Raw genomic sequence first — 18,083 nt, 5'->3', positions numbered from 1 at the left:
CTGCACTGTAGAAACAAGCCCAAACAAACAAGACCAAAGTCGCTTATTATAATCAGACATGGCAACACAGGTTGAATAGACTTGATTGATTGATTGATTGATTGATTGAAATATGTATTAACAGTTTGCAGAATTACAGTACATTTCAAGCACAAACTCAATACAAAGACTGTTAACTGTGAGTGGACTAAATTAAGCATTACACTTGTTTACAAGAGGGTCCACCTTGTTCAATTCATCAAAACATTTAGAGACGTACAAATAGACACTTCTATAGTCAAAGAACAGAACAGGAATTCATCATAAGGGAGGTAAAAAGGGAAAATAAACATATACAGTGAGGGGAAAAGGGGGGTGGGTGGTGTGGGGGGGAATTCAGATTTTACGGAGGCCATTTTCGAATTGCAGCCGTCCGTAGGTTCCCTTTGAGAGCGGTTTTGAAGGAGTCAAGGGATTCACATGTCTTAATGACTGTTGGTAGGGCGTTCCACATTTTGGTGGCATAGGAGCGAAAATAATTTAGTCCCTTGTTTGTGCCGAATCTGGGTTGTACATGGTTTGTTGCACTCCCTCTGGTGTTGTGGGTGTGGACTTCGTTAACATTAAGGAAGTATTTAGACAGGTACATGGGTATCTTGGTGGTGTATCAAATCTTGTGGACCAGACCCATTGCAAGATGCTGTACTCTGTCTTCAACCCTAAGCCATGCCAGTCTGTCAAAGTGGGCAGGGGTGAGGTGGGTTCGTGGGGTGAGGCCAAGTAGGAGCCTGACCAGTTTGTTTTGGGAAGTCTGGAGCCTAGTTTTAAGGGCCTTTGAGGTGCTGTGGTAGCAGGAGGTGCATGCATAGTCAAAGAAACCTTGTACGAGGGCTCCTGTTAAGGTCTTCAAGGTGTTTTGGTTGACCAGTGATGAGCATCAGCTGTTTAAATATCATCATTATGCATTTGACTGTTTGAAAGTAGCAGATCTACAAGCTCACAATATGTCGAGGTTTCATAATGTGTTCACAATGTGTTCACAATGCGTCGCGTTGCGACGCATTGTGAGCTTGTAGATCGGTTATTTTCAAATGGCCGAAATGTATAGGGTTGAAATGGTTAATGTATGTTTTCTAATCAAAATAAAAATCGCCAAAGTAACTAGTGACTAAAGTTTTAAAATAATTGTAGTGGAGTAAAAGTACAAATGTTGGCTCTGAGATGTAATGGAGTAGAAGTAAAAATACTGGAATTTGGAAATACTCAAGTAAAGTACAAATATCTCAAAATTGTACTTAAGTACAGCACTTAAGTAAAAGTACTTTCCACCAATGGGTGTGACACTTTATGAGCAGTGGAACATTATGCGTGCGCGCACACACACACACACACACACACACACACACACACACACACACACACACACACACACACACACACACACACACACACACACGTTTGACTCTGTCTGTGTCTCAGTACAGTAATAGGAACACTCCAACAGAGCCGTTCTTATAGTATCTGAGCTGCTGATCCATGTTTCACGATTCCCTCCATAGACAAACAAGGGTTAATAATTACCTGTTGGGTTTGTGTGGGTGCGTCCGGGTCAGTCTGGTGAGCTGCAGCGATGGTCCAGGTCCGTCCGGGTCAGTCTGGTGAGCTGCAGCGATGGTCCAGGTCCGTCCGGGTCAGTCTGGTGAGCTGCAGTGATGGTCCAGGACAGGACAGTCACGATGGTCCAGGACAGTCCAGTAAAGTGTCAGTAGTTGTGTTAGAAGTTGAACTGCTGTGGCTGTTACACAACACATTCTCTGTTTAGACTTTAGACCGTGATTGGTTTAGACCAACGGCAGGGTGTGGCCAACGGCATGCATCCAGCCATTCATATAAATGCAGACATAACCCGTTGAACTGGATAAACCTAAACCCCACCTTATTGGGACAAGGAGACTGACTGGGGCCTGTGGGAGACTACTGGTGCCTTGCATGGTTTCCTCCGGCATCGCTGTGTATAATGTCTGAATGGAATGCACAACCTTTGTTAGTTAGTTACTACAGAGTGAGGTCTAGCCAACACCAACTCGGGATTCCTGGATCGCTGCCCTCCACAAATTCCTATCCAACATCAGGTTCTTGAGCTCTGCAGTGTTGTCAGCCAAGCTGTCGCGCCGCAGCACGTCTACATAGGTGGTACGCTTCTTTCCCCTCTTGGCTTTGCCCTGGGTTGGCTCCCATATGGTCAATTTACTTGCCTCAAGTTCTGGGTGCCTGACGCAGTGCCCTGCCAGCCTCATCCTTCTCTCTCTGACTTTGTCCGTGATGCGTGGTAGGTCCCCCAATATCCCATAGTGGTCCGTCCATGTGACACCTAGTGCCATTCGTAGCATTCTTGATAAAGTCGCTATATAAATGCACCATTTACCATTTACCATGGTTGGCCTCAGTGGCGTTTCCAGGAATTACATTTTGGGCAGGCAAGATGTGTTAATTGTCGTCGTCCCCGCGCACAATCGTAGCACTAAAGGTTTTCAAAGAGATATACCTGCCAGACGAGTAGGATACAAAGGCTGAAAGGCCTGCATTTACATTCCAATGTACTCAGGTCTTGTTTTTGTCATCTCTTTTTTCTCATTGTATGGATTTTGGCGAGGCCAGAAATGGATTTGGACAGGCTCGCCTTATTGTAGATACGCCTCTGGTTGGCCTTCATTTTTCAATTAAATTCATCATCAATCCTCAGATCATAAAAACAATGTGCTGATCAAGTAACTCCGAAACCAAGACAAGCATATTCAATTTAAACCATAAAGTGAGAGTTTCTGTATTCAAATGTTGTGATTGACGGTGTCGAATGCCTTCGATAAATCCACAAACACACCAAGTGTAACTTCTTTATTATTATCTCACCCAATTAGAGCGTGTGTTAGTGTTTTTCTCTGAAGCCATACTGATGGGCTTGGCCCCTAGTGTGTGTGTGTGTGTGTGTGTGTGTGTGTGCCGTGCGTGTGTGTGTGTGTGTGTGAGTGAGTGTGCCGTGCGTGTGTGTGTGTGTCGTTATAGTTCATGCCATGTCGTGTCTTTGTACACAGAGTATATGTTATTGGGTTATATCTACCCTGTGTGTGTGTGTGTGTGTGTGTGGGGGGGGGGGGGTGTATGTTATTGGGTTATATCTACCCTGTGTGTGTGTGTGTGTGGGGGGGGGGGGGGGGTGTATGTTATTGGTTTATATCTACCCTGTGCAACTTTTGATTAATTAAAGCCTAAAAGGCAAAACAGAAATGTTCCAATGTTCAGAGCCAACAAACACAATTAATCGCCATTTCTTTTCCTTTTTCTTTTCACCGTGACAGCCCTACCCAGGGCCACGCCCACACCCACTTAAGACCTGAGGAAGATTCTACAAATACCTTCTAAATCTGAAAGTTTTCTGAAAAACCCTATATGTTGTCGTTCTTAAACATTTTCATGTCAAGGACCCCCAAAAATATATGTAATTGGCCGCCGACCCCATCTGAAAATATGTTGTTCCAGGGACACCCCAGGAGCAAAGATTTGAGTTAAAAACTTTCGCTCTGAAAGAATAAATATTCAAAGATTTGCACCACATTTTCACAATTAAAAAATAATAATAGCAGACCTACAAGCTCATTGTAGCTAAAGCATAACATAATGCTTTAAAACACCAAAAAGGGGTTCCTGCCCAGAATGTGTTAAATAGTTGTCATATTAACAGATCTGAGAGGGTTTGGAAAATAGTAGCCTTTATTTTCTATAACAGTTATAATGTGGAGAAGAGAAACCAGTAAAAAGAAAGATAGTCCATTCCGACGAGAAATCTCAAATCAAACACAATCAAGAAACAAAATAACAAACAGCACTGACGTCGTGGAGACTAACCGACAGGATTATACATGTGTTTTTATTTATTCATTCATTATTATTTGTGTTTACCTAAACTATATATCACTGAGATAATAGTACAAAGTATGAGGATTCAGTATTGCCCTTAAGCGTCCAGTGAGTAAACATACACTCCCTCTCTCTCGCACCCTTGTTAATCACGTTCACTGGAGCTCCACCTAATTAAGGCTGGAGCGGGGCTCGACGAGCTCCCCTGCCCGCCCACGGTGCACCTTTCTGGGGCAGGGGAAGCCGGCCGAGGCCCCCTTGTTAATCACACACACGCGCACGCACGCGCACGCACGCACACACGCACACGTGTGTGCCATCAAACTAGGAAACCATGGAATGGACTTGAATAGTAACGGACTACAACATCACATTCCTCACTGCCTTCTCATAATGACTCACTGCATGGAGAGTGTTTTTCGGAGGACAACTAGGAGGAGTCTAGAGTAAAAAGAAGAAGAAGAAATGGGTCATTTTCAACCTGAGTCCGTGTTTTGGGGGCAAAATGTTGGCTGCGTGACACCATCGTACAATGGGTTAGGGTTAGGGTTAGCCCTAACCCATTGTACGATGGTGTCATTAGGGTTAGGGTTAGCCCTAACCCTAACCCGAACCCATTGTACGATGGTGTCATTAGGGTTAGGGCTAGCCCTAACCCTAACCCTAATGACACCATCGTACAATGCCATATTAATCCATTTAGGCCTGACGTCGGAATTTAAAAAAAAAGTCTTCTGAAAGAATATACATATATTCAAAGATTTGTGCCGCATTTTCACGATTTCTCAAAAATAGCAGACCTACAAGCTCATAGCGTGCCACTCGGTGGCGCGCTATGAGCTTGTAGATCTGCTATTTTTCAAAATTATAACAAAAATTATAACATAATGTTTAAAACACCAATTGGGGTTCATCAGGCTTTAAGTGGCTTGAACATTCGGAACGATTTGCAAATCGATAGGATCAGAAATAAATATGGCCATTCCACTAAACGACTGAAGACAGTAGATACAGAAGCAGTGTTTTTTGGATGTGTGAGATTCTTGCAACCGGCAAATTGACGTGCGAGAGAGAAAGAGATCATCGATACAGATTCAGGTTTGTGCGAGAGAGAAAGAGATCATCGATACAGATTCAGGTTTCAGATTTAAGTCAGATAAGCAATCCATAAATAATAATAATAATAATAAGTTGTTTTGAACATTCGGAAACAAAAGATAATCTCTTTTACAGTGATATACAAATGGCACAATATAAGATCATAAATACCCACATTCAATAAAAAAAAATTATAAGGTGTGTGAGTGTGGGGGGGTGTGTGTGTGTGTGCGCGCGCGCGCGTGCGTGTATGTTTTAAATGTTAACAACCCAGGTCGTGCTCTGCAGTTTGCGAGAACGGTGGATCATTTTCAACACATTCTTCTGAAGCAGAAAGTGTTGGAGGAGGAAAGACGTGTTTATGTGAAGCAGTAGAACCAGATTGTTACCACCTTGAGGGCCCGGGCCTATTTAATCCATTAATACAATGTGCCCATCATTTGTAGCGCCCGGACCACTTTTACCGGCGGACCGGAAGTTGTTGTGAATGTCTGTGTAGCAGCTAACAATAGCCACACCACTCTAGAGTCGATCGACAACAACGGGAGGTAGGAATAAATCTATCGCGACTAGCGACTGGACCACGGAGCGCCGTCTAACACAGGATATTTTTTCATAATTAGACGGGATGATTTAGATCGCGAGTTATGAACGTTTTAAGATTTTCGTTGTCGTCCGCTAAACAGGCAGGGAACATTTTCGATGACGTGTCACTGTTGTGCAACACCGAGGATTGGGCAACCAGCGCTCCTAGGCTGTGGAGCGATGCGACCGGATTGGGCAACAAGCGCTCCTAGGCTGTGGAGCGATGCGACCGGATTGGGCAACAAGCGCTCCTAGGCTGTGGAGCGATGCGACCGGATTGGGCAACAAGCGCTCCTAGGCTGTGGAGCGATGCGACCGGTTTTGATATCATTAATCTCCGTCTCGGGCAACTGACCGTGCACTTGAACTTGACGGTGATCTCCGTCTGGGGCCCTTAACCATTAACCATTAACCCCATTTAGACCTAAGTTGGATCCTACAAAAATGTCCTCACACTTTTCAGAAAAAAACATGTTTCTATGTCAGTGGTTCTCAAACTATTTCATGTCTCAAACTATTTTCATGTCATGATAGAGCTCATTTGCATTGTGTGCTCATTTGCATTGTGTGCTCATTTGCATTGAGCTCATTTGCATTGTGTGCTCATTTGCATTGAGCTCATTTGCATTGAGCTCATTTGCATTGAGCTCATTTGCATCGTGCTCAATGCGCACAAAGAAATGTGGGCGTGGAATTCTCTAAATTGAAATACTGGATCACATCTCAACTGTGAAAAGGGTCAAGTTGAGAAAGAGTGCCTCAGACATGTTAACGTTCATACATATGGTTATGATCGTACGGTGCACATAACCATCTATTTACACAATGTGCACTAGTCGTATTTACATTTACAACATGGTTTAAGTCCTTGTAGTAATAACAGCATGTAGCTTTACAGAGTGGGGATAAACACACACACGTTACACACACAGGACAACCGTTTCAACATCAACGTTTCTTAACCCATTTAGGCCCGACGTCGAGTCTTCTGAAAGAAGATTTGTGCCGCATTTTCACGACTTTTCAAAAATAGCAGACCTACAAGCTTGTAGCACGCCACTCGGTGGCGCGCTATGAGCTTGTAGGTCTGCTATTTTTCAATAGCTAAAGTATAACATAATGCTTTAAAACACCAAAAGGGGTTCCCGCCCAGAATGGGTAAGGGAAAAGTTATAAAGTCCTGGCTAAGATGCTAAGATGTGCAGCATTGGAGAGAAAAAATCAATAAGTATAAATAAAGGAACAGTGGTTGCTAAAAAACATTTGATTATCTGAAATACTGACAGCTGATCTATTGTGTGTGTGTTACAATTTCCACGACACAGTAAGACTTAAAGGAAATGGAGAAAAAAAAGAACAGCAATATAAAGAAACTAAGTAAAAAGGTGCCTGATGACATCACGGATGGATGGATGGATGGATGGCGAGCGCCGATAGAGGACGAGAACAGAAGCACGCGCTTGAGGATGGTCCACGAAATATTCAACCAATCAATGCAATGTTGTTATGACCCCTGACCCACCTCCACCCACACCCCCACCCACACCTCCACTCCAGACATGAATAATGGCAGGCACTTGTATGCTGTGTGTTCGTGCGTGCGTGCGTGCGTGCGTGCGTGCGTGCGTGCGTGCGTGCGTGCGTGCGTGCGTGTGTGTGTGTGCATGCGTGTGTGTGTGTGTGCATGTGATAGTCCTCAGAGTGTTGTTAGTGTGTGTGAAACAGGAAGAGAGATGGAACGTTTACAAAAAAAAGGAGAAAAGAAAGAAATCTCTCCCGTTCAAGACTCCATCTCGTCGTCATCGGGAGGCGGCGGCACAAAGCTGATGATCTCCTCGTAGGTCAACCCTGAGAGACAGACGGAGAACACAGAGTCAAGACTAGGACCTGAGAGACAGACGGAGAACACAGAGTCAAGACTAGGACCTGAGAGACAGACGGAGAACACAGAGTCAAGACTAGGACCTGAGAGACAGACGGAGAACAGAGTCAAGACTAGGACCTGAGAGACAGACGGAGAACACAGAGTCAAGACTAGGACCTGAGAGACAGACGGAGAACACAGAGTCAAGACTAGGACCTGAGAGACAGACGGAGAACACAGAGTCAAGACTAGGAAACTGACATAGGATACTTTATCAAAGAGTCAAGACTAGGAAACTGACATAGTATCGTGGCTCTAGCTAGGGCTGCGACGCGTTTTGAGCTTGTAGATCAGCTATTTTTGCTATATTCGAATTGAAATCTTGAATAATTTTTTTGCTACTTTTGAATTGGAATCCTGAAAATTAACATTTTTATGTAATTTGAAATGCCTTTAATTATACTTTTAATAATTACAGCGTGTCATGTTTGCATGTTGTGGAATTGTAAACCAGTAAGTATTCTGACATTAACCTGAGGGCCACATTAACCTGAGGGCCACATTAAGTGAAGGTGGGGGCCGCCAGTTGCCCATGTATGCCCTACTTGATCATTACTACAGCGTCACACAGAAGCATCAAAAGTAGCAGATCAACCGAAAGCTGGGAAAGTGGAGGAAAGTGGAGGAAGCGACGCGTTTACAGCTTGTAGATCTGTTACTTTTGATGCTTTTCAATTTGAATCCTGAAAAGTTAACAGTTTTGGAACCGACAGAGACGATAATGTATGCTGTGCAACAGCAAAAATCCTAAATCCTCCCTTCACGCACACATGCACACGGTTTTCAGTGGCTTTATAGCTCCTAATGGGATAAAGTACGACGTTCAGAGCTCAATAAGACACTAATTCGAGCTGCCGCTAAACAAAACAATGATCCGGTGGCTAGTATATTGCCCTGTGAGCCTCAGTAGAGCAGGGGCCTCAGTAGAGCAGGGGGCGGTTTGTATACTTTCGGTTTCGACATGACAACAAGAACGCTTATTTCGTCCATTTGCTCTGGCACTTTCCACCTACCGTCCTCTGTCACCCTTGGCTACAAAGGAGTTAATAACATTCAAGACCTTTTTAACCCATTTTGATCTGAGATCAGATTCTAAAAATGTCTTCTACATCCTCTATGTCAGTCGTTCTTCGATTTAAAAAAAAATAGCAGACCTACAAGCTCGTAGCGCGCCACTCGGTGGCGCGCTATGAGCTTGTAGATCTGTTATTTTTCAATAGCTAAAGCATAAGATAATGCTAACACCAAAAGGGGTTCCCGCCCAAAATGGGTTAATACCAAATTGGCCGAATTGTCAAATATTACGTATAAAAGGGGAAAACATTGTGAAAATAGCCGATCTACAAGCTCACAATGTTGTTGTGATCTTAACTGAGACGTTTGCTCTGTTATATGGCCGGGCGTCTTACGTTTCCACTCGTCGATCTCCAGCTCGCGGCTCTCGAAGCTCTGGTCGTACGGCTCGGCCTCGGGCTCGTCGTCCGGGTCGTGGTACTGGGCGAAGTAGGGGTGGGCGAGCGCCTCGGACGCCGTGATGCGCTTGTCTGTGTCCAGAACCATCATCCTCTCCAGCAGATCCACCGCTACAACACAAGGTTATTAAGGTTAACCCACGTAAACCTGAGGACTTCACCTTATAGCTTTTAACCACTTTAAGCATTATTTTAAACTTTATCTATTGAAAAATAGCAGATCTACAAGCTCATAGCTCGGCACCAAGTGCCGCACTACGACCTTGTAGATCTGCTATCTTTGAAAAAGCGTGAAAATGTGGCGCAAATCTTTTAATATATATTCTTTCAGAGCAAACATTGTTTTACTCATTTCTTTGCTTCTGGGGGTCCCCCTGGAACAACATATTTTAAGATGGGGGTCTGTGGGCAAATACAGTACTTCTTCCCCCACTGGTTAAAGGAACATAAACTAAAGTGTCTCTACGCACACATCACTTAGAATAGAACTCTATCATGGCAACATGACAGCCATAAAGATAATGCTGACAGGACACCCAATGGCCACAAGAGGGAGCCAGACAGCAACGCATGATCAGTAATGTGTGATAATACCTACCAAGGTGACGGGTGACTTGTGCCTTAACCCATTCAGGGCGGGAACCCCTTTTGGTGTTTTAAGCATTATGTTACACTTGAGCTATTGAAAAATAGCAGATCTACAAGCTCATAGCACTATGTTGTTCCAGGGGGGGGGGCCCTGGAACAACATATTTTCAGATGGGGGTCGGCGACCAATTACATATCAGGTTTTGGCCCTTTGAGAACCACTGACATAGAAATATAGGTTTTTCAGAAAACTATCATGAACAGGACATTTAGTAGAATCTGGTATCAGGTCAATACAGTAAATACAGTAAATAAATACCTACCAGGGGATAAGTGACTTACTGTAAATACAGTAAATAAATACCTACCAGGGGATAGGTGACTTACTGTAAATACAGTAAATAAATACCTACCAGGGGATAGGTGACTTACTGTAAATACAGTAAATAAATACCTACCAGGGGATAGGTGACTTACTGTAAATACAGTAAATAAATACCTACCAGGGGATAGGTGACTTACTGTAAATACAGTAAATAAATACCTACCAGGGGATAGGTGACTTACTGTAACAACAGTAAATAAATACCTACCAGGGGATAGGTGACTTACTGTAACAACAGTAAATAAATACCTACCAGGGGATAGGTGACTTACTGTAAATACAGTAAATAAATACCTACCAGGGGATAGGTGACTTACTGTAACAACAGTAAATAAATACCTACCAGGGGATAGGTGACTTACTGTAAATACAGTAAATAAATACCTACCAGGGGATAGGTGACTTACTGTAAATACAGTAAATAAATACCTACCAGGGGATAGGTGACTTACTGTAACAACAGTAAATACCTACCAGGGGATAGGTGACTTACTGTAACAACAGTAAATACCTACCAGTGGGATAGGTGACTTACTGTAACAACAGTAAATACCTACCAGTGGGATAGGTGACTTACTGTAACAACAGTAAATACCTACCAGTGGGATAGGTGACTTACTGTAACAACAGTAAATACCTACCAGTGGGATAGGTGACTTACTGTAACAACAGTAAATACCTACCAGGGGATAGGTGACTTACTGTAACAACAGTAAATACCTACCAGGGGATAGGTGACTTACTGTAACAACAGTAAATACCTACCAGGGGATAGGTGACTTACTGTAAATACAGTAAATAAATACCTACCAGGGGATAGGTGACTTACTGTAAATACAGTAAATAAATACCTACCAGTGGGATAGGTGACTTACTGTAAATACAGTAAATAAATACCTACCAGGGGATAGGTGACTTACTGTAAATACAGTAAATAAATACCTACCAGGGGATAGGTGACTTACTGTAAATACAGTAAATAAATACCTACCAGGGGATAGGTGACTTACTGTAAATACAGTAAATAAATACCTACCAGGGGATAGGTGACTTACTGTAAATACAGTAAATAAATACCTACCAGGGGATAGGTGACTTACTGTAACAACAGTAAATACCTACCAGGGGATAGGTGACTTACTGTAAATACAGTAAATAAATACCTACCAGTGGGATAGGTGACTTACTGTAACAACAGTAAATACCTACCAGTGGGATAGGTGACTTACTGTAACAACAGTAAATACCTACCAGTGGGATAGGTGACTTACTGTAACAACAGTAAATACCTACCAGGGGATAGGTGACTTACTGTAAATACAGTAAATAAATACCTACCAGTGGGATAGGTGACTTACTGTAACAACAGTAAATACCTACCAGTGGGATAGGTGACTTACTGTAACAACAGTAAATACCTACCAGTGGGATTGGCGCCAATAAACACGTCAACGAAGTTCCTCTTGGGGATGGTGGGCAGGGAGTTGATGTAGTTTCTCGCCTATGACGATAAACATAAGACACAAACAAACATGGTGTGAAAATCTTAGGTTAAAATCTATTTTTGAGTGCATGGTGCAACCACTCCTATAGACAGCTATGTGTGTGTGTGTGTGTGTGTGTGTGTGTGTGTGTGTGTGTCCCTGGGTCTGTCCGAGCACGAACATAGCGCTGTAGCGTTTGTTCACCACCAAGTGTCACTGTTGCACAGCCTAACACATAGACACAGACACACACACAGGCCAGGGAGGTGGGCTTGTACAGTACAGTACAGTACAGTACAGTACAGTACAACTCACTTCAGATGGGTCTGATTTTTAATATACATTTGTAATTGTATTAATTGTCTTTATCTAATGGATCACCAATAACTGAGTAACTTCCACATGTTACATAAACCTGCATTACCAGTCAAGGATGTAGTAAAAATCAGACCCGACTGAAGTGAGTGAAATGAAATGATTACTATATTTACCCAGGGTATCTGGGCTAAGCTCAAGAACTTGTTTCCAGCCAGGCCCTGCTCATAGAACATTTCATCGTAGTGGTTCAATGCCTTGTTCAAGGGCACTTCAGCGGTGGTAATTTGAACGTGTCGGACCGCTGATTCGAACTGGCGACCTTCCGGTATCAAGACCGCTCCACAATCCGTTCGGCCACCGCTGCCACTATGTGAGTGGTGCTGTACTGTACTGTACTGTACTGTACTGTACTGTACTGTACTAGCCCTCCTCCCTGGCCTGTGTGTCTGCGTCTGTGTGTTAGGCTGTGCAACAGTGACACTTGGTGGTGAACAAACACCATAGCGCTATTTTCGTGCTCGGACAGAGACAGACCCAGCCACACACATAGCTACACATAATCTATAGGAGTGGTTGCACCACTCAAAAACTGTAATAGTTGTTCAACACCCAACAGAGGCACCCATGGGTGGTTTTACTGGGAGGCACCCATGGGTGTTGCGCTGCACGTGAAGATTGAGCGCGCCTCACCTCGTGGCTGGGCATCCTGCTGATGAGCGACTTGGGAGGCGTGCCCGTCAGGCGCATTATCTGCCGCAGCTGGTTTATATCTGAGTAGCCTTGAAGTCAAGGGCTGTCATTCTTTGTGACATCACAGAGAAAGCAAGAAACATTACAATACACACACATGCAACGGTCAGCCGGCGTGTGTGTGCGTGCGTGTGCGTGTGCGTGTGTACGTGCGTGTGTGTGTGCGTGCGTGTGTTTGAGAGAGAAGAGGATCAGCTGATTCAGCTCATTATTGACGTGTCATGTCCTCAGACTCTGTCGAGAGGCATGTGTTACTGTACACACACTGTACACACACTGTACACACACTGTACACACACTGTACATTATGAAACACAATCCCTTGTTTGTCGTCAGGCTCAATGCCCAGAGCTTAGGAACAGTAAAAGCAAAGTGGGTCAACCTATGGATATGGGTTTAACCCATTTTGACCTGAGATCAGATTCTATAAATGTCTTCTACATCCTAACAGTTTTCTGAAAAAGCTATGTTTCTATGTCAGTCGTTCTTCGATTTTACAAAAATAGCTTGTAGCGCGCCACCGAGTGGCGCTTGTAGATCTGCTATTTTTCAATAGCTAAAGCATAACATAATGCGAACACCAAAAGGGCTTCCCGCCCAAAATGGGTTTAACGTGCTCATGTGGCCTAAAGTCGCTTCTTTTACGCTTAAGTATACGTATTCATAGACCTGCTTTTGCTTAATTATTTCTCTCGCAAAATCTGGCAACACTGGTGGTGGTCCCTCCATTGGTTCACAATCAGTTGAAAATATACCCTGCTCTGGGTGTACTTCACCCACCCACCACCGGAGGGAGCCATCAACACACTGACCTTAGAATACACTAGATTACAGGAGAGCACAGTGCAGTGCATGACGGGAGTCAGAGACTCATGATGCCAATAAGTGGACATACTGTAGCTGCTAATTGTATTAATTAACTCAACATTAACATAAGGAGTCAAACAGGAGCCTGAGAGCAAGAGACTGCTGTTGACACTGGCAATGCACTGAGGCCTGACTCACACCTTCACAACAGATTGATGTAGGCCTATAGCTGATGCATGAGACTTATTGACTGATGCAAGCTCACAATGCATTTCCAATGGGAGTCACATGGTTTGACACAACATTTTTGTTGTATGAGGGGGAGGGGGGCAGTCGAAACACAGCCGAAAGCCGTACAACACAAATGTTGTGTCAAACCATGTGACTTCCATTGGAAATGCATTGGGGCAAGATGTAAACAAACCCTTTGTTTACATCTAGCATCCAACAATGTTGTATGCTAGATGTAAACAAACCTTTGTTTACATCTAGCATCCAACAATGTTGTATGCTATATGCGAAGGTGTGAGTGAAGCCTTAAGGACACAATATTCCATCAAAGGAATAGATTTAATTTAATTGTTACATCTATTAGTTGTTTACCATATTCATCATTATTTTGCTCTGGTAAATACGAGCTTGCGTAATCAACTGTGTGTCTGGGCTACATTGTCTGTATAAAAGGCTGCTTAATTAAATGATAATATGCAAAACTGAAAATGTTCCTGCCAAGTTAGCTGACGCCATGCTGGGAGCAACGAGGACACGCAGGATAAGATACAGAGTGTGTTACTGATAGAACTGCTGCTCACGCGCGCGCGCGCACGCACGCACGCACGCACGCACGCACGCACGCACGCACGCACGCACGCACGCACGCACGCACGCACGCACGCACGCACGCACGCACACACACACAGTGTTACTGATAGAGCTGCTGCTCACACGGAATCAGTCCAAAAGCAACTAAAAGATTTCCCAGTCTACGTCTACTGAATAAAGCTCTCCGTCACAGAAAAACAAACTATTGGCCCCAATGTATCTATAAAGGACAAACAAAAATACGATTAGTAGTTGATGAAAAATGAACACTTTGATTTTGTACACTCTCAGAGTTACAGACCCATAAGGGTCCATTTTGGTTCCAAACTATCATCAACTAGCTGGGGTTCCACCTGGAACTCCCTTTAACCCATTTTGGGGCGGGAACCCCTTTTGGTGTTTTAAACATTATGTTATAATTTAGCTATTGAAAAATAGCAGATCTACAAGCTCATAGCGCGCCACCGAGTGGCGCGCTACGAGCTTGTAGATCTGCTATTTTTTTAAATCGTGAAAATGTGCCTCATTTTTGGGGTCCTTGACATGAAATATTGAGTGATATAGGCCTAGAAACATAGGTATTTCAGAAAACTGTCAGGATTTAGAAGACACTTTTTTCAGGCCTAAATGGGTTAAGGACCCCCTGGGGGTCCCCGGACCACACAATTGGGAACCACCGCCTTATTCTGAACCTCCAGGGCTGAACCAGGGCTCCAGGGCTCCAGGGCTGAACCTCCAGGGCTGAACCTCCAGGGCTGTGCTCAGTGCTCACATGAACACAGCCAGTGGCATCGTCGTCACGCAACGCAGCAGAGAGGAGTGGAGACGCTGGCTTCAGGAACACGGAACAGCTAGAGCGTGCAAGCAGCACATCATTATTATTATTATGCAACAGCAAACGCTCCTACAGGAAAATCAGGACTAAGTGATCTCGTTTCAAACGTCGAACACAGTTGCACATGAACACCATGGATTTCATTTTACCGTGTTGTACGTTGGAGTGCGTGTGTGTGTGTGTGTGTGTGTGTGTGTGTGTGTGTGTGTGTGTGTGTGTGTGTGTGTGTGCAGTGGTGGAAAGTAACTAAGTACTTTTACTTAAGTACTGTACTTAAGTACAATTTTGAGGTATTTGTACTTTACTTGAGTATTTCCAATGTCCAGTACTTTTAATTCTACTCCACTACATCTCAGAGCCAAAAATTGTACTTTTACTCCACTACAATTATTTGAAAACTTTAGTTACTAGTTACTTTAGCGATTTAAATTTTGATTCTAAAACATACATTAACCACTTCAACCCTATACATTTTGGCCATTTGAAAAGATCTATTTTCAATAGATTTTGTACTTTTAAATTGCAGTATTGTAAAACAATTGAGTGTGTGCGCGTGTGTGTGTGTGTGTGTCTGTGGCGGGGGTGGGAAAAGAGGAAGATTTTTTTTTTGTATTATGCAAAAGCAGTGGAGGCGCCGCCACTCCACAGCATGCTGCAATGAGTCACACACCACAGGATGCACACATGCACAGTTTGTGCACGCACGCACGCACGCACGCACGCACGCACGCACGCACGCACGCACGCACGCACGCACGCACGCACGCACCTACCTTACTGGGTAAAGTGCTTGTTTGTCTTTGTACAGGGAGACAAATTTCAAACAACTGCGTCGACATGGATATCGTCTCTGTCGGGCGGAAAGTAGCAGATTTACAAGCTCAAAACGTGCCGCTTCTCACCGTGTTTTGAGCTTGTAGATCTGCTATACTTTTGATGCTTCCGTTGTGACACTGCAGCGTAGATCAAGGAGGATCATACGGGGGCCACATGCGGCCCCCACCTTCACTTAATGTGGCCCTCAGGTTAATATCACAATACTGATATATTATTGATTTCAGCTGTTACAATTCCAAACATGCCTTTAATGTGGACCTCGGGTTAATATCGGAATACTGATATATTATTATTATTATTGATTTCCAAACATGCAAACAAGACCCACTATTAATTACTTCAGTCTATATTAGTAGCTTAATGACTAGTATTAAAATGTTATTCGAGTAAACACTAGAGTCATGAGTGATGGAAGGATACGGTCCGTGCCAGGAAACAGTGTCCTCCCAGTGAGGAGTTCAGCCATGATGCAGCCCACCGACCAGATGTCCACTGAAACACACACACATTATATACATTATATAGGAAACAGTGTCCTCCCAGTGAGGAGTTCAGCCATGATGCAGCCCACCGACCAGATGTCCACTGAAACACACATTATATACATTATATAGGAAACAGTGTCCTCCCAGTGAGGAGTTCAGCCATGATGCAGCCCACCGACCAGATATCCACTGAAACACACACACATTATATACATTCAGATTCAGGAGGAAACAGTGTCCTCCCAGTGAGGAGTTCAGCCATGATGCAGCCCACCGACCAGATGTCCACTGAAACACACACATTATATACATGAGAATGCAACCCACCTGAGTACCCTCACATGTTCTCCCTGTGTCCCCTAGGGTAGGTACCCTCACATGTTCTCCCCGTGTCCCCTAGGGTAGGTACCCTCACATGTTCTCCCTGTGTCCCCTAGGGTAGGTACCCTCACATGTTCTCCCTGTGTCCCCTAGGGTCGGTACCCTCACATGTTCTCCCCGTGTACCCTAGGGTAGGTACCCTCACATGTTCTCCCCGTGTCCCCTATAGTGTAGGTACCCTCACATGTTCTCCCCGTGTCCCCTAGGGTAGGTACCCTCACATGTTCTCCCCGTGTCCCCTAGGGTAGGTACCCTAACATGTTCTCCCTGTGTCCCCTAGGGTAGGTACCCTCACATGTTCTCCCCGTGTCCCCTAGGGTAGGCACCCTAACATGTTCTTCCCGTGTCCCCTAGGGTAGGTACCCTCACATGTTCTCCCCGTGTCCCCTAGGGTAGGTACCCTCACATGTTCTCCCCGTGTCCCCTAGGGTAGGTACCCTCACATGTTCTCCCCATGTCCCCTATAGGGTAGGTACCCTCACATGTTCTCCCCTAGGGTAGGTACCCTCACATGTTCTCCCCGTGTCCCCTATAGGGTAGGTACCCTCACATGTTCTCCCCTAGGGTAGGTACCCTCACATGTTCTCCCCATGTGTCCCCTATAGGGTAGGTACCCTCACAAAAACATGCTGTAATCCTGGTCTCTAAACTGCCTCCCCCTTTATCATACAAGTACAGCTGTGGGTGTGGCTTCAGTTCAGGTGGATCACCACCCATCACCACCCACCAGGCAAACCAGGCATACTTAATGAACTTGGGGGCGTGTCCACATAAAAGCATGATGTTTGTGTGTGTGTGTACCTGTCATGTTGTAGTGCATCCAGTTGAGCATGATCTCTGGTGCTCGGTACCAGCGCGTGGCCACGTAGCCGGTCATCTCATCATCTGTGTGACGGGCCAGACCGAAGTCCAGGATCTGAGGACACACACACACACACACACACACACACACACACACACACACACACACACACACACACACACACACACACACACACACACACACACACACACACACACACACACACACACACACACACACACACACACACACACACACACACACACACACACACACACACACACACACACACACACACACACACACACACACACACACACACACACACACACAAGATGAGGGGAGAGGACATCATTGTTCATTCTCTCTCTCTCTCTCTCTCCAAAGACAGGCTGGTTTATTTAAAAACAACCATCTGCCACATTGGCTCCCTCAGCAGCCAATAGAGGGTGCCGCGCAGTGAGTTTAACATCTTTAATATCGTTAAACGTTGTTTAATACAATCAGATAGGACTTTTCTGTGTGGATGTATGGGCTGTCAATCAGATAGGACTTTTCTGTGTGGATGTATGGGCTGTCAATCAGATAGGACTTTTCTGTTTGGATGTATGGGGCT

At 44.5% G+C, this 18,083-nt stretch overlaps 2 protein-coding genes across 2 annotated transcripts in view; both read right to left on the bottom strand.

Annotated features, from left to right (window-relative positions):
• Positions 1 to 4,642: 4,642 nt before the first annotated feature.
• The window catches only part of tmem167b (transmembrane protein 167B), a 65,394-nt gene continuing 51,953 nt past the window's right edge, over positions 4,643 to 18,083 (bottom strand). Inside the window, exon 4 of the transcript XR_013790716.1 lies at positions 4,643 to 4,678. The gene's annotated coding sequence lies outside the window, so the exon portion shown is untranslated. The remainder of the gene's footprint in view (positions 4,679 to 18,083) is intronic.
• mapk14b (mitogen-activated protein kinase 14b) overlaps positions 7,130 to 18,083 on the bottom strand; it is a 54,503-nt gene continuing 43,549 nt past the window's right edge. The window contains exons 7-12 of the mRNA XM_079508807.1: positions 17,467 to 17,581; positions 16,220 to 16,291; positions 12,439 to 12,518; positions 11,369 to 11,447; positions 8,911 to 9,084; positions 7,130 to 7,425 (exon numbers count right to left, since the gene is read on the bottom strand). Of these exons, the coding sequence (XP_079364933.1) occupies positions 7,358 to 7,425; positions 8,911 to 9,084; positions 11,369 to 11,447; positions 12,439 to 12,518; positions 16,220 to 16,291; positions 17,467 to 17,581 (588 nt within the window). The 3' untranslated portion in view covers positions 7,130 to 7,357. The remainder of the gene's footprint in view (positions 7,426 to 8,910; positions 9,085 to 11,368; positions 11,448 to 12,438; positions 12,519 to 16,219; positions 16,292 to 17,466; positions 17,582 to 18,083) is intronic.

The sequence above is a fragment of the Electrona antarctica genome (genome assembly GCF_951216825.1).
Source record: "Electrona antarctica genome assembly, chromosome: 8".
NCBI lineage: Eukaryota > Metazoa > Chordata > Actinopteri > Myctophiformes > Myctophidae > Electrona > Electrona antarctica.
Note: the sequence above shows the minus strand (reverse complement) of the source record. Positions and strands in the feature narration are given on the sequence as shown.